The sequence below is a fragment of the Sturnira hondurensis genome, unplaced genomic scaffold (genome assembly GCF_014824575.4).
Source record: "Sturnira hondurensis isolate 20B ecotype Veracruz unplaced genomic scaffold, ASM1482457v3 Scaffold0006413, whole genome shotgun sequence".
Classification (NCBI taxonomy): Eukaryota; Metazoa; Chordata; class Mammalia; order Chiroptera; family Phyllostomidae; genus Sturnira; species Sturnira hondurensis.
The window spans coordinates 26,768,028-26,783,103 of NW_028079044.1; the positions used below are offsets into that span (position 1 = coordinate 26,768,028).

Consider the following 15,076-nt stretch of genomic DNA (forward strand, 5'->3'; position numbering starts at 1 on the left):
CCACGTTCTCGTGATGGAAGTTGCACAAACACCAGGGACACTTTCCTTGTTGGAGACCTGGAAATTACTGTCTTTGCCGTGTATAATGCGCTCTTGTGTATAGTGTACACCCACCTTATTGGCCCAAACTTGAAGAAAAGATATCTTTCATTTTAATTTTTTAATTCAATTAGTTCTTTATTTATATTTGGAAACAAAACCAGTTATCGTATTACAGGGTATTATTTTGTATATGGATATCATTATTGATTTCTCGAGTTACACTGTTAATGCATAAGCATAAATAAAAGAATTAAAAAGCATTTATATAAATAAGGAATTAGTACTAGTTATGTATAATGCATATCCTTATTTTTCCCTAAAAATTTTAGTCAAAAAAAGTGTGCATTATACACAGCAAAATACGGTACCTCATAAATACAGTCTTAGGAGGCAGATGGTGTGAGTGGGTGTTCTCAGTGTAGCCTTGGAAGTCAAGAGCCTGGAAACTTTTCCCCAACACTTACCCCATTCTCCTTTCTCCCTCATTCCCCTCCCCACACCCTTGCAAACAAAAACGAACACAGGGCCCCACTGTGGAAGGCTGGAGTGGGGCGTGAGTGTGGTAGGTAACAGATTATATCTTGTCCTAGAGTAAACATGGCCCATGTCCACTCAAACTAGATTTCTCTTTTCTGACTCCACCAGTGAAAACAGCAAAAGCAGAGGCGTGAGAGAGGAGAATGGAGCAGCCTTTATCATTTATGACGACATAAATACAAGCACCTTCTTTTGAGAGGAGTGAGCACCTACAAAATGAGGCAGTAATATTTCCATCCTGGCAAAGGTTAACGATGCTCCACAACGCGAACAGCAGAAATAAACCAACATTAGCACAAATGCATAAACAACGGCGACAAAAAATTTTTAGCTTATCGCTGGTCTTTGAAGAGCCCAGCGCATCGCTTCTCGGCCTTTTGGCTAAGATCAAGTGTGAAGAGCCCAGCATGATGGGGGTGAGGAGGTCAGGAACAGAGAAGAGAGAGCGGCGGCAAGTGTGCATGAGGAGACGCAGACTGTGATTTTTAATTACAAAGTTTAAATCACATTGTGATGCAGGTGAGAGAATTTCCAGCCCCTGGAAGAGAATACGCATGTCTGCCGGCCAAGGGCTCACTGTACCTGCTGTGGAAACTCCATGGCTTTGAGGGCAGAACCTCCGGTTAAATGTACCTGATGCTAATGACGTCAGAGTCATGAGTGAGCCTCTCACAGGCTGATGTGAGATTAGAAGAGAGGAAGTGCATCTTCCTGAGATCACAAATGTATCTAATTAAACCTATGCTATTAGTTACAGGGGGACTGGGCAAAAACAGATGGCACCATGGGACCCTACCCTTAGGGCCCAACGCAATGCTTACTCAGCACTACCTCTAACAGTGGTAATTCCAATGATAACAAATACCCAGAACCACCACTGTTGATGGAACATGAGGTGTTTCTATAATTACTTAGATATTGTCTTGAAACATTAAGTATCCTACCCCTCACACAGCTATGGTGTGACAGCACTGTCCTTTGAATCCGAGACTTGTCCTAACCTCAGCACGTAGGAGACCCGGACCTGCCACCAGCAGCCAGCGGCAGGTGTGTCTTGGCCAGTGAGCCCAGGGTGCACAAACAGGTCAACGATGAAGTCTCTAGGCAGGGCAGATGCTCCAGGGCTTCACAGGCCAACCATTTTCAAATTATCTTACATCCGCCCACAGCACCTGAGTTACCTGCCTGGCCCCAGAGGCATCCACTTTATAGTCCCCACCCTACCACCATCCTTCAGGAGGAAGAAATGCCCAACCGGTCACGCTCAGGCAGAGCCTGCATCTGGGGAAAGGGTGTTTCTCATCTGGGAACACAGCCTGCTCTCCTGAGGCCAGAAGGATACGCGTGGGCTGAAATCCCCAGGCCAGAGAGAGTCACCACACAAAGAACCCTCCGATACACACATGGTCTCAGGTAACGGCGACTGGACTTGAGTGAGAGCTGGGAGCCCTACACGGGGCACTTCTGCTCATTCCAGGCTCAGAAGGCGGCAGACACCATGACCCCGGCACAAGAACGATCTGTCCTGGGCAAGGTCCTAGAAACTTCCCCACTTCCTCCTGTTTATAACTTTTTATTCTCCTGTGTGTTTCCCTGGAGGATTAGAACTAAAATCCTCTGAAGGAAAGGGGCCTGGGAACAGTGTGTGGGTGTGAGAAGATGGTGTCCCCTCCACAGCTCAGAGGGAGGGCGGGCCCGGGGCAGGGCCGGCCACGGCCATGTCCAAAGGAAGCAGGGGATGCTCTCTGGGTCTCACTCTCGGAGTCCTCAGAGAACCGGCTAAAATCAGGTCTGCTACAGAATTAGACCTGCTGGGGTGCTGGTTTCAGGGCTGTCCCTGCGAGGGAGGAAGGACAACTCCTTTAGCCTTCGAGGAACCTGCATCACTCTCTCCCAGAATCTGTGGCCAGCCTACCTGAGTGCGGCCCATTTCAGACTCATCTGGGCACCAGCCTCCTTCCTGCTCCCAACCGTGGGGCACCCCGTAACCCCGTAACAGAGCACTTGGCTTATTTCCAGAGCACATCCCTGGCTGAGTTTAAGGAAACTGAAGGTAGCTTTAGGATGGTTCTAAGAGATCTCCAGAAAGTTGATGCCCACAGAGAAAGTAAAACCAAAGAGGCCTGGTGAGTCCTGGCCAGGGAGCTAAGTTGGTTAGAACACTGTCCTACTATATCAAGGCGGCAGGTTCAATCCCTGGTCAAGGCACATGCAAGAATCAACCAATGAATGCAGAAATGAGTGGAACAACACATCTCTCTCTCTGTGTCTCTGCCTCTCTGTCCCTTCCTCTCTCTCTCTCTGAACAATTAATCCAAAGCAATTTTAAAAGGGACTGGCTGTAGCTGAGACACAGCCAGTCCCAGCATCTCTACGGATGAGTCATCCAGAGTGATGTGGTTGGCAGGAAGCCTCCAGAAGGCAACTGCGTCCCTGCCTTCAAACACTGCTTCCTGCATTCAGTCCTGGGGCTGGAGTTTAGGTGAAGTTTACCTCTAGGACTCTTTCAGCGGTGTCTGATGTTAGGATTTCAATGTGAACGCCTCTTCCGTCGGGCAGTAATATGTCCAGAGAGACTTTCTTGGTAGTGACGCTAAACGTGTCCTGTGAGCAAAGGGAAAGCACAGTGAGCCCCACAGAGACCTCAGTGGGGTACCTTATGGGGGTGACAGTCAGCAGTGTCCTTCCCCAGCCTCTGAAGGTCTATAGTACCCAGAAGCGCATGAGAGCTGAGGGTAGAGATTTGGGGGGTGGAGTTTTGGAGGACAGGGTGGGAATTGGGAAGGGGGTAGAGAGGGCCCAAGGAAAAGTAATGACGTGTAGTTTGAATAATTACCAAATGAACAATATTTTAGGAAAAAAAAATCATCCGTGTGACCCTTGGTGATTTCAGATTTTTAACTCTCATTTTTAATATTTCCAAGCTTCCCTAAAATTCAATAAAATGCATTAATTTATGATTCTGCTACAACAAAAATCAGAAGTGTGCAAGCTCTGAAGCCCGTATGTGGAAGCAAGCAGTACCTGCATGCGGGCACCCAGCCGAGGGCCCACACTGCCTGCTCAGTGTGGCTCTGCTGTGCCCCTGGGTCCGTGAGGGCATGCGTGTAGGCTAGGGGTGCACGCAGATCCCGGGACCTGTGAGGCTCTTGGACAGAATGCTCTAAAATGTCAGGGCACACTAGAGACAGTGGAAAGGCCATCAGAGTTTAGGAAAGTTCGAGGCTGAGATGGATTGGTGCTCAGTTTCCATAGAGAGAGGGACCCCAGGAGGAGGCATGGCCAGTGCCCGCCCAGGTGGGCCTCATGGGGGGTGCCACATCTTGGGGCACACTCTTTCTAGCACCTCACAAATGGGGTCCTGTCAGTTCACAGAGCTGTCTCATCTCTGTGATTCAGGTCACAGACTTTCTCGCCCTGGGTTCTGTGACAGGATTAACCCCTAATGTCCTAATGTCCACTGGATGCAGTGAGTTCACACTCTCCTAGGCATTTAGAGTGGCACTCATTATGAGTTATCCTTGGGAGAACTGAGAAATAGAAGGGGAAAAATAAAACCATTGTGAAAATCTTGTCAGAAGAGGCAAGAAGAGACACAGCCAAACACACCTGGAGAATAAGACTTTTGCATAAAGCCGTAAAGGTAAAATACTAAGAGAACTAAATTGTCAGCAAAAAAAGACACCCCAAACAAAGCTCCAAGTCATTGATACCCATGAGCTATTTTTGAAAAGCACAGAAGCAAACCCACAATGTGCACACACAGAGGTGAGAGAACCCAGGCCCAGCGTCCCTCTGTACTTGCATGCAACATCATCACCGACATGCAGTGATTTGTGAGCTTTAAAACCCAAGATGCAGACAGCGGGTAGGAGTATGTGCCTATTTGTAAAGCAGAAGGAGGTGTGCGCACACAAACATTTGTGTGCGCACAGAAACGTGAAGAGCACCCACCGAACTGTAAGCGGCGGTGCCTCTGAGGCCTTTGGTGTCACTGCTATCACAGACTCTTGTGCCCTGTTTGGGTGTTGCCGCCACCACGACAGACTTTCCCAACAAAAGGAAAGTGTGTGTGTGTGTGTGTGTGTGTGTGTGTGTGTGTGTATTTTGTACCCCATCAAATATACGGGAAAATACAAATGACTACACCAGAGAAGCCTCTAGGGTCATTTCTCAGGTTGAGTGGACCAGTGTGTTTAGCAACGCAGTTGAATGACTAAATAAATGAAATTTGCTTCCCCTTCTCACAAGTCTGATCAAGCTATTATTCTTCCCCAACCTAGGGAACCAGTTCAGTAACATCATATTATTGTACGAGGCCTTTCGAAGTTCTTCCATTCAGCCACGTCCATACCTGCAGGCATGAAAATGTTCGCATATACACAACTAGAATGAGTGATGCACTAAACACGGGTCTTGGCAAAGTTCCAGCCTCTAGCGGACACATCGGAAGCGGTTTAGACCGACAAATGGGAGTGAACGGCTGTGTTTCATTCTGCTCCCATCGGATTTGCTCTGCGATCCACTACAATGCAGGGTTTGAAAAAGTAGGTTTACACAAAACACAGTTTAGTCGTGTACTGTTATTTATTCATTACTGTATTACTTTCCACGTGAACAACTGTAAACCTACTTTTGCCCCACCCTGTACCGCAGGGAGCCGAGAATCTGCAGGTAATGGGGCCTTGGCTATCGGTGCTACCCTGCTGGCTTCCTCACGGCACGTGTGGAAATATCTGCTACAGAGACGGCATCCCTGCTTTGCCCAGGGTCCTGCGTGATAAAAGGTTCTCTTTTCCACGGTCAGTTTCGAAGTGTACAATGAATGCTTAGGCTACAGAAAAAAAAAGTTACCCACTTTATTAAAATGAGCTAAAGGTCAAGTGACACACTTAATCTTCCATCCAGAATCTAGACCTCCAAAAGGGCGAAATAGGACCTATCCTCCCCTGGGCTCCAAATGAGCGTGTTTCACCTGAGTGCAGGCTCTGCTGGCTGATGCTGGAAACACGAGTGTGGTTAAGGAAGAGACGCATTCTGCCATGAAATAATGACCTCAGTAAAGAAGCGCAAGCTTACCAGCTGTACCAGTTTTAAAAAGTCAATGAAGACGTCACTTCTCAGCACATCTGGGTCCACGGTTACTGGAAAACACGGAGAGCAGGCCAGGTTAGTGTTGGAGCTTGGTTGACTTCCCTGTTACACCGCTCTGACCTCCAGGGGGCCCCCAAGCCCTGCTGCCTCCTCAAAAGCAGTGGAGCGTGTGACCTTTCACACATGAAACGCTGCAAAGCTCGATTCCTCCAGGCAGCCTTGATGACCAGTGGACCCATCACACCCACCCCAGGCCTCAATGCACCCCTGAGTCACTCAATAAACACCTGGCCAGAGAGGATGTACAAGTCACGCTGACAATGTGGATAAAGTCCTGGCCTGGGAAGCTGACCCCTCAAGCACTGTGATCGCTTGTGGTTAAAGGAATATTTCTCTAAGATGGGAGAAAAGAAACCAAGAGAGAATGAAAACACAAAAAGCATTACATTTTGAGCTTAAAAGGGTTTCTTGAACAGGGCTGAAAGAGGTATATTCTCCGCAATAAAAGGCGAGTGGGAAAGAGATGACTTCTGGAATTTTCATTTACTGTGCTTGAGAAAAATGTGCAGCGGTGAGCAGTAACAAAGTAAATCGGTCATTGCTGACCTAGGATGATCTATAAGATACATATTGTAAGAGGAAAAAAACAGCATAAAGAAAAATCTTTTGTTCTTTTGCTCTGAAGGACATCAGTGGGATGGTTGGTGAAGTTGGAATAAGGTCTCTAGGTAACTTTATGGTATCACTGTGAATTGCCTGATTTTGATAACTATACTGTGGTTATATCCATAGTATATCCACAGGAGGGAGTATCCTTGATCTTAGGAAATACACAGAAGTATTTAAGGGTGAAGTGCCTTGTATGTGAAACAATGTATCTAAAAATTATATACAATATATATGAATATGTACACACATGCAGGAGAGTGAGAGAATGATAAAGCAAATGTAAAATGTTAACTTTGGGGAAGTCTGGGTGAACAGTATACAGAATTGTGCATTATTTTTTGCAACTTTTTAAAAGTCAGGGCATATTTCAGAATAAAAAGGTTGTAAAAATCAGACACAGAAAAATATGCAGAGTAAGTTCTGGTTAGTGTTGGATAATTAGGCATGCATACTAGTAGACACATAGATGGTTTCGGAGGGACCCACAAGCCACCTGCCTGCAAGAGTGTGCACTTGGAGAAGCCTGGGGGTCTGGGGTGGGAGGGAACATACCTTTCATTGTAAAAGGGTGACCCTCGAACAATGCGGGAGTTAGACATGCTGACCCTCATACTGTCGAACACCACGGTATGGCTTCTGACTCCCTCAAAACTTAACTACTAATCGCCTCCTGTTGACTAGAAGCCTTACTGATAAGATAGTGGATTAACATGCATTTTGTATGTTATATGTATAACATACAGTATTCTTAAACTAGAGAGAAGTATTTTAAAAACCAAACAGAAAGGCCGCATATTACATGCTTCCATTTATCTGAAATGTCCAGAATGAGCAGAGCTGGAAAGACAGAAATTAGAGGCCTGGGTGATGGGGGCTGGTACTGGAGAAGACTAGGCAGTGACTTGTGATAGGTGTGAGGTTTCTCTCCGGAGTGAGGAAAATGCTCTCAAGTTAGATCATGGAACTAGTTGTGCAATCCGTACATGGACTAATAATCACTGAATTGTACACTGTAGGTAAGTGGGTTTTATAGTGTGCAACCTACATCTCAATAAATTTGTTTTTAAAAACACCTACCATTTTGCAAATACTGCTCCAACTGGTCCCTTCTCTCATTGGCCATAGATGTGGTCATCACCAGGTAGTACTTTGGTGGAAAGGGAGGCAGGCAATTTCCAAAGACCCGTCTCAGCTGAAAGACCCAGAAAACACACACTGAAGGCAAAGAACCTCCGACTCCAGGTGGGTGAGGCACTGAGGACTCCTCTCAGGGCACCTCTTGCTCTGGCGCTTTATTTAAAATGAACTCTTCCTGGTGGAAGGGTTCAAGATTCTTTTTAAATAATCTTTAAATAACCAAAAGGGCATGTGCCTTCATTCTAGCCCTATACTTAGAGTGGCGGCTTGCAGAGAAGGCATGGTATCGCCCTCTTTAAAACAGGAGAGAGGAGACCAGTCTGAGACCTAGTCAGGTTGGATCACGGTACCTCCAGAGCAGAGGCTGCAACTCCTACTATTACCACAGTCAATGGCTTAAAGACATGAAAGCAGATCTAAGAGAAATGAGACTGTAACCAGGTAAGGATTTTAATTCCATGGCTTTTGTTACCAATGCAGGGTATACTTGGCCAATATTTACCTCGCATAGGCCTTACCTTCAAAAATGCGTGCGGAATCTGACCACTTCTCCCTGCCCCACCACGGTTGCCCTGGTCCATGCCCGTCATCTTTTTTCAGGTTACTGTGGCCTTCCAAGAGATCTCTCTGTTTACACCATTAACTCCCTCAGTCTAGTCCCAACACAGAGCCTCAGGTGGTATTCTGCAATGCCAGTCAGATTACTGCCCTGCCCCGCCCTGCTCAAAACGCTTCCTCGTTTCCCACCTCACTCCAGGGAAAGCAAAAAATTCTTAAAATGACCTAGAACTGTGCTATCTAATATGATGTCCACTGGCCACCTATGACTACTTAAATTTAAACTTAACTTAAAATGCAATAAAACTTAAAATTCAGTTTCTCAGTCACACCAGCCACATTTCAAATACGCAGTAACTACCCGAAATGTGGGCCGTTCTTACCGGATTGGACCAAGCTGATCCAGAGCATTTCCATTGGCACAGAAAATTCTATCGGACAGTGCTGGGCTAAAACTTACAAAGTTTTCCAATTTCTGATGTGCTTTAATTGGGTTTGAATTTTAGAGAATTTGGATTTGATTCCAATATTAATTTTGTGATTCAAATGCTTATCACTCATGTCCTGAAGGAAATACAGAATGGCCTGGCCACTTTGGAACAGTCTGGCAATTTCTCACAAGCTAATGTTTACTATGCAATATCCAGTAATCATAGTCCTAGGTATATAGTCCACAGATTTGAAAACCATGTCCACAAAACAGGCTTGTGAATGTTTATAGCTGCTTTATTCATATCTACCCAGAACACAAAGCAATCAAATTGTCCCTCAATACGTGGTTGGATAAACAAACTGTGGTGTATCCAGACGACGGCATATCATCCAGCAATAAAAGGAAACGAGCCACCAGGCCTTGAAAAGACATGGTGAAAACTGAAAAGACGATCGATACGTGAAAGAAGACAGCCTGGAGCAGCTGTAATCTGTTTCATTTCCAATATATGACATTTTTGAAAAAACCAAACTTATAGCGATAGTAGAAAAGAAAATCATGGTAACCAGGAGCTTGGGGTAGGAGGGTGTTGAACGGGTGAAGCACGTGAAGGTTTTTAGGGCAGTGAAACTGTTGTGTGTAACACTGTCACTGTGTGTATATACATGATACCACACATCTGTCAACCCTATTAAACTTTACAGCACAACTTGGTGTGCAAAAATATCTGAAAAACAACTTAGGAGGTGGGGGAAAACCCAGGACGGAATGCGGAATGTGACAAAAGAATTTAACTATATTACAAATGTATGGAATGTTGCAGCCAAGGGGGAAAGATGCCGACCTAAGCCGTTTGGAAGTGAGTGGAGTCTGTGCACCCTAAGGCCACAGAAACTGTCCAGAAGCACTGTGCTCCGATTGACAGGGTTGCTTCCCATGGGGCCACAGGTTAACAATTCTAACCCTGCTCTGTGTGCGGACAGAATCGAACAATTACGTAAAAAGATGGCAGGCGGTGGGAACCAGGTTCTTCCAGTTGGATGGGAGTTTTCAGAAAAGTGAGGTGAGGAGGCCCCAGTGACCCGTGTGGTAATGGACTGTAGATGGAGATGTTGGTATGGACTCACGTGTAGTTTAACAGAAACCCAGACAGTTAAATACTAAACTGCCTGTAGATATGCTTCACACACATACAGCCCTTACTTTGTCAGCCGAGAGGGCCTGGAAACAGCAACACTGACGTGGCAAAGAACACACCTAGTGCCCAGATCTCGGTCTCTAATCCTATTCTCCAGTAAAAGCTACTGGGGCTCCATGGGGAAATGGCCGAGGCAGGAAGTGTGAAAGATGAATCTGTGTAGCACCAGAAAATAAGAAAATGCTAAAAAAATCAACAATTGGGGTATATCAAAGAGAGACAGGAGCAAACTAAAGGAGTTCCCACAGGCCAAAGCTGGAACAATTTGAGCAGCAAAATAAAGTCATATTGAAGTATAGCTCAAAGTATAAAGTAGATATCCAGGAGCCCATATGAATATACATACATTATTGAATAAATAAAAATATAGGAGAGAATAGACAAATCTCCTGTGCAGAAGAATCCAAATAATTCATGTAGACATGCATTCACAAGGAGACAGAGTGTAACTCCCGACTCTGTCAGCATGGGCTATACACAGTGACTTCCAAAGGATACACTATGGACAGAGAGACGAAAGAATAACTTCGCAGTGGCAAAACCTGATAATGACTACCTCAGCCAGGTGATCAAGTTCAACATCAACAGTGATAAGTTGTGTGGAGAGTAGGTACCCTTGATACGATGTGATTAGAATGGCACTGGACCTCTGGGGTCGCCCTACCCAGTGTCGTCACGCAAAACATCAGATTCCAATAGCGGGACCTTCCACACAACGCCCGACCGACACGCCTCAAAACAGTCCAGGTCCTTACAAACAACGAAAGTCTGAGAAACTGTCACAGTTAAGAGGAGCCTCCGGAGATGTCCTGGGTGGGATCCTGAAACAGAGGTAGGACATCACATACCCACTGCAGTCTGAGTAAAGTGTGGACTAGAGTCAATAACACTGTACTGGTACTGGTTCACCAGCTGGGACAAGTGCACCCCACTCATGGAATACAACAGAGAAAACTGGGTGCAGGGGACACAGGAACTCAGGGCTATCTCTGCAATTTTTCTGTAAATCTAAAATTGGTCTAGGAAATTAAAGTCTATTTTTTAAAAACTGAGTTCTGGCTTCTCTTGAAAAATCTGAAGGTCTGGAGTCACTGGGTTCCCACTGTCTCAGGTAACCTCCCTCCTTAGAGACCTAAGCAGTTCCCACCCCTCCCCACCGCCTCTTGCCTGATCCATGCTTCTCACTTAAATCACCGGCCTGACTCCTGTAGCCATTTAAGTGTGCAAACATTCTTCTAGATCTAGTAGTATAAAATATTACAGCAAAAATTCTGCTTCTTTTAAATTCAAGGAAACCTTCCCACCATGTCAGAAATTGTCCAAAGGCACCTGTGCCCGGCAGGCAGCTCCAGTGCTCTCGGATTTATGCACCCTGGGATTTATCCACCCCCATCTCTGCTAATTCCTTAAAATAGAAACAGAATCCTGCCTTCTTTGCATGCAATTATTTTTTGATTAACTGATTAAGTGATCTTTAAAAGGCAGTTGTCTTCCTTGGCATGTGTTCAGAAATGTCACAGCTGCTCCCAAATTGGTTGAAATCACAGCAGCGCTGAGCCAGCAGGGCCGCCTGGGTTGGGCATCTGCAGGAGGAGCATCTTGCAGAAGCCTCTACCCTAAGGCCAAGATCTGGGGAGAAAGTCAGCAAGAACCCAGGTCCCAATACCCAGCACAGAGCCAAAACTCTCCCAGCAGGTTTCATAACCTGAGCTGACTGCTCAAAGAACCTTTCCCCTCCCTTCTCTAACACTGCTGGAAGGGGAAGATAAACATATAATGAGCTGCAGGTAAGTCCGCCAAAAGTCACTCATCACCTACACAAGTCCTTCGTCTCTACCCCAATATAGCGTTTTCTGTTGAGCTCAGACAGCACTTAGTTCAGGCGTGAAAACCAGTAACATACTGAGAATTATCTGGCATTATAGTTTAGCCCACCCTTTCAAAAACTGTTTCAAGAGATCAAAAGGAAAACATATTTCTTCTGTTCTTTTATCATGAAGTGTTTTGTGAGTGTGGTCCTTTTTTTAAGACAATGCTCAGACCATGTTCATGAACAAGACAATGTCTATATATACATATATATATTATATATATATACATAATAAAATATATATTTTAATCCCTGCACAACCTCCTTCACCACTTTCTCCATTGCGCAGTTCTGCCTTTTAACAGAAGGAGGACTTCACTGGCTGATCACGGAGGATCACCTCCTTCTTCACACTGTGTACTCACAGCCTGCACACCTGTCCCAGGGCGGTGACCTGTGGCAAGTGAAATGACAGACACAAACAGAGGCCTTTCTACAGTCCCTGTTTCTAATGTTGGCTCGTACATCCCACTTTTCCAAGGCCCCTTACAATCAAAATTCCAGATTCTCAGGCTAAAGAGCCAAAGCTCAAAAAGCAACCTGGGCTGTGGCATCTGATACCAAAGAACATCAGCCTGAAGCTTGTCCATCATCTCATTTATTCTACCTGTGGAGCAGATGGCTGTGGTCACCATGAACACTGCCATTCTTCCACTGAGACAGGATACAGGACAACATTCCTCCACCTTGATGAGATGACTTGACAAGAGGAGTAACCTGAAACTCAGGGAGATGAAGTGACTTAAACCAAGGCCCTACAAGCGAATGGGTGGCAGAACCTGGACACTGTCTTTTCATCACCTTTTCACTCTCCTGCCCCTCACTTTCCTGCTCCCACACAAATCTCTGTTGAGTAACACTAAAGTGGGATTCTGGGCTGGGTATGCATGCCAGCAGCCTTCATTTGTTGTTTTAGTTAAATATTTGGGGTTTGCAACTAAATAACCAGGGGAGACAAAATATACACACAAAAGGAGGAACACGAGCCCTGGCAGCTGAGACTCAGTCACTCGGATCGTTGTCCAGTAAACCGAAAAGCTTTGGGTTCGATTCCCAGTCAGGGCCCGTGACTTGGGCTGTGAGTTCAGTCCCTGATTGGGGCGTGTACGAGAGGCAACCAATCAATGTTTCTCTCTCACGTCGATGTTTCCCTCCCTCTCTCTTTCCCTCTCTCTTCCTCTTTTCTCTAAAATCTATAAGCAAGTCCTCTGGTGAGGACTTAAAAAACAAGAGGAACGTGATCAGGTCTAAACAGGAAATGGCACAGGAATCAGAGGAAGGCATACCATGCCATCAAGGGGTACTTCCCAGAGGAGGGGAGGCCGGAGGTGAGCCTTGAGAAAGGGCTGGTCCCTGACCAGCAGGGCCAGAAGCAGGGTCCTTCTCAGGAGGGGGAAGGGAGCCAGGCAGAGACAAAGAATGGGCTGGCCTGATGCGAATAAAGGGTTTGAATGGGGCAGAGGGGAGACTGGGTAAAAGGGGAAGGAGCCAGGCTGGGTCAGCACCAGGCAGAAAGGAAGGGTAAACCAGTGCATGAGGTCTCACAGCCCTCCTCTCCCACTGCAGGATTCTTTGCCAGCATCCAGAGCTTGCCCCCATTGCCATGTCTGATGCTAGAATGTTTGCAGAGGCAAGCACCCTTTCGTGGAGTTCAACAGCACTTACGCAGACAGCCTCATGCTTGGCCAAAGTGAGCCAGTTCCCTCACTGATTTCATTTGCAGGGCGTGGGGCTGGCAAGGGCTGGGGCATACGTCACACTGGCTTTAATCATCTGAAGACTCAGAAGGAAAAGTCAGGCCAGGCAGTTCACCAGGCAGAGGGACGGACAGCATTCCTCAGCCAAAGGGCAACAGGGCTGCGGTGTCTTAGAAGGGCTCAGGTCACAACTGACCTGTTGGAAACACAACTGTCTCTCCTCAGTCTGGATCCTATGGCATTAGCCTCTACATAGCATGGCTGAGGAGGCGCAGGGGCCACCTGGCCTGAGCCAGGTACTCACCCTCAGTCTCAGAGTTACCCAGCTCACAAAACAGAAACCCAGTTCCTACAGTCAAAAATCTCCAGTGCTCAAGTCAGAGTCTCCACTTAGTTTAATACAGTGCATGGCATCCAACAGGAAGTCAGTAAAGATTTCTTAAGTACATGAATAAGTCAGTTGATGCTATAAGATAAAGTTTCTATTCTATGGGCATGCAGAACTTCCCAGGAAACCAATTAGAAATACATTTACACTCACCAAATACACACACATACACACACACACACACACACACTCACACTCACACTCACACTCACACGAATGGGGCCTTTATATTGTTTTCCTCTTTATAGTGCTTTGTACTAAATCAGCTTAAGAATTCTGAGCCAGCCCTGGCTGCTGTAGCTCAGTAGATTGAGCGCAGGCTGCAGACCGAAAGGTCGTCAGCTCGATTCCCAGTCAGAGCACACGCCTGGGTTGGGGGCCAGGTCCCCAGTGGGGGCCACGTGAGAGACAACCACACATTGATACTTCTCTCCCTCTTTTTACCCCTCCTTCCCCTCTCTCTAAAAATAAAATAAACAGCATCTTTGAAAGACAAAACAAATTCTCAGTTGGTTCATATCGTCTGTGGAATAGGAAGAATGAGAGGTGGGTAGAAGAGGTCGCCCAAACTTTTAGTCTCAGACTTAGAGTTGCCAGACAAAATACAGAATGTCCAATGATGTCCCAAATATTGCTTGGGACATACTTCTACTAAAAAGGTGTATGCTGCTTATCTGAAATTCACTGGGGATCCTATATTTTCATTTGCTAAATCTGCTGACTGTACTCAGACTATCTATAAAACGGGAGTAATGAGCTAGAATTAAATCCTGTGCCTGGAACTCCGATGACAGAAAGCAGATGTTGGCTGCCTCGAGCCAGGGGTGGACGGAGGGGATCAAGGGCGAAGGAGACAAAAGAGCTTTTAGAATATAGGGACTGTCCTCTGGCCTGATTACAGTGGTGATAATTGTACACATTTACCAAGATTCATGACACTAAACATTCCAAACTGGGAGATGTCATTAAGTTATTCCAAAATAGAGAAAAGCATGGTAGTTTAGAGCTTGAGGATTTGACTCAATTGTTTAATTGACACAATTTATTCTGTCAACTTTGGTGAAAAAAACCCCACAAAACAGAACAGGCCTGAGCAGGTTCTGAAAACCAAATCCTATTTCCAACACTTACCAGCAGTATGACTTTGGGCACGTTGTGCCTCAGTTTTCTCATCTGGTAAATGGGACTAACTGTAATCCCAGCTCGTGGGACTGCTATAAAAATTAAACACACTAGTACATGCTCTTGGCACCAAACTAGCACACTGTATCTGCCTGATTGTTAGTTATTGTTATAAATTAATCATAAATACCAACAGCCACCTAAGATCTAAATAATTTATTTAAAATGGAGCTGTTCCTACAGAAAGAGGGAACAATAGGGCAAGGTGTGAGGCAGTTTGAAACTGAGTAATCCCCACTTTAGGATTCTGAGAAATCTGGGATTACCATGA

General features: G+C 45.9%; 1 protein-coding gene across 3 annotated transcripts in view; it reads right to left on the bottom strand.

Moving 5' to 3' along the window:
- ANKRD46 (ankyrin repeat domain 46) overlaps positions 1 to 15,076 on the bottom strand; it is an 82,420-nt gene that overhangs the window by 64,937 nt on the left and 2,407 nt on the right. For all 3 annotated transcript variants that reach the window (XR_005066802.1, XM_037048283.1, XM_037048284.1), the window contains exons 3-5: positions 7,420 to 7,534; positions 5,659 to 5,723; positions 3,073 to 3,183 (exon numbers count right to left, since the gene is read on the bottom strand). Coding sequence is in view for 2 of the 3 variants with exons in the window: in XM_037048283.1 (XP_036904178.1) it covers positions 3,073 to 3,183; positions 5,659 to 5,723; positions 7,420 to 7,534 (291 nt within the window). In the remaining variant the exon portion in view is untranslated. The remainder of the gene's footprint in view (positions 1 to 3,072; positions 3,184 to 5,658; positions 5,724 to 7,419; positions 7,535 to 15,076) is intronic.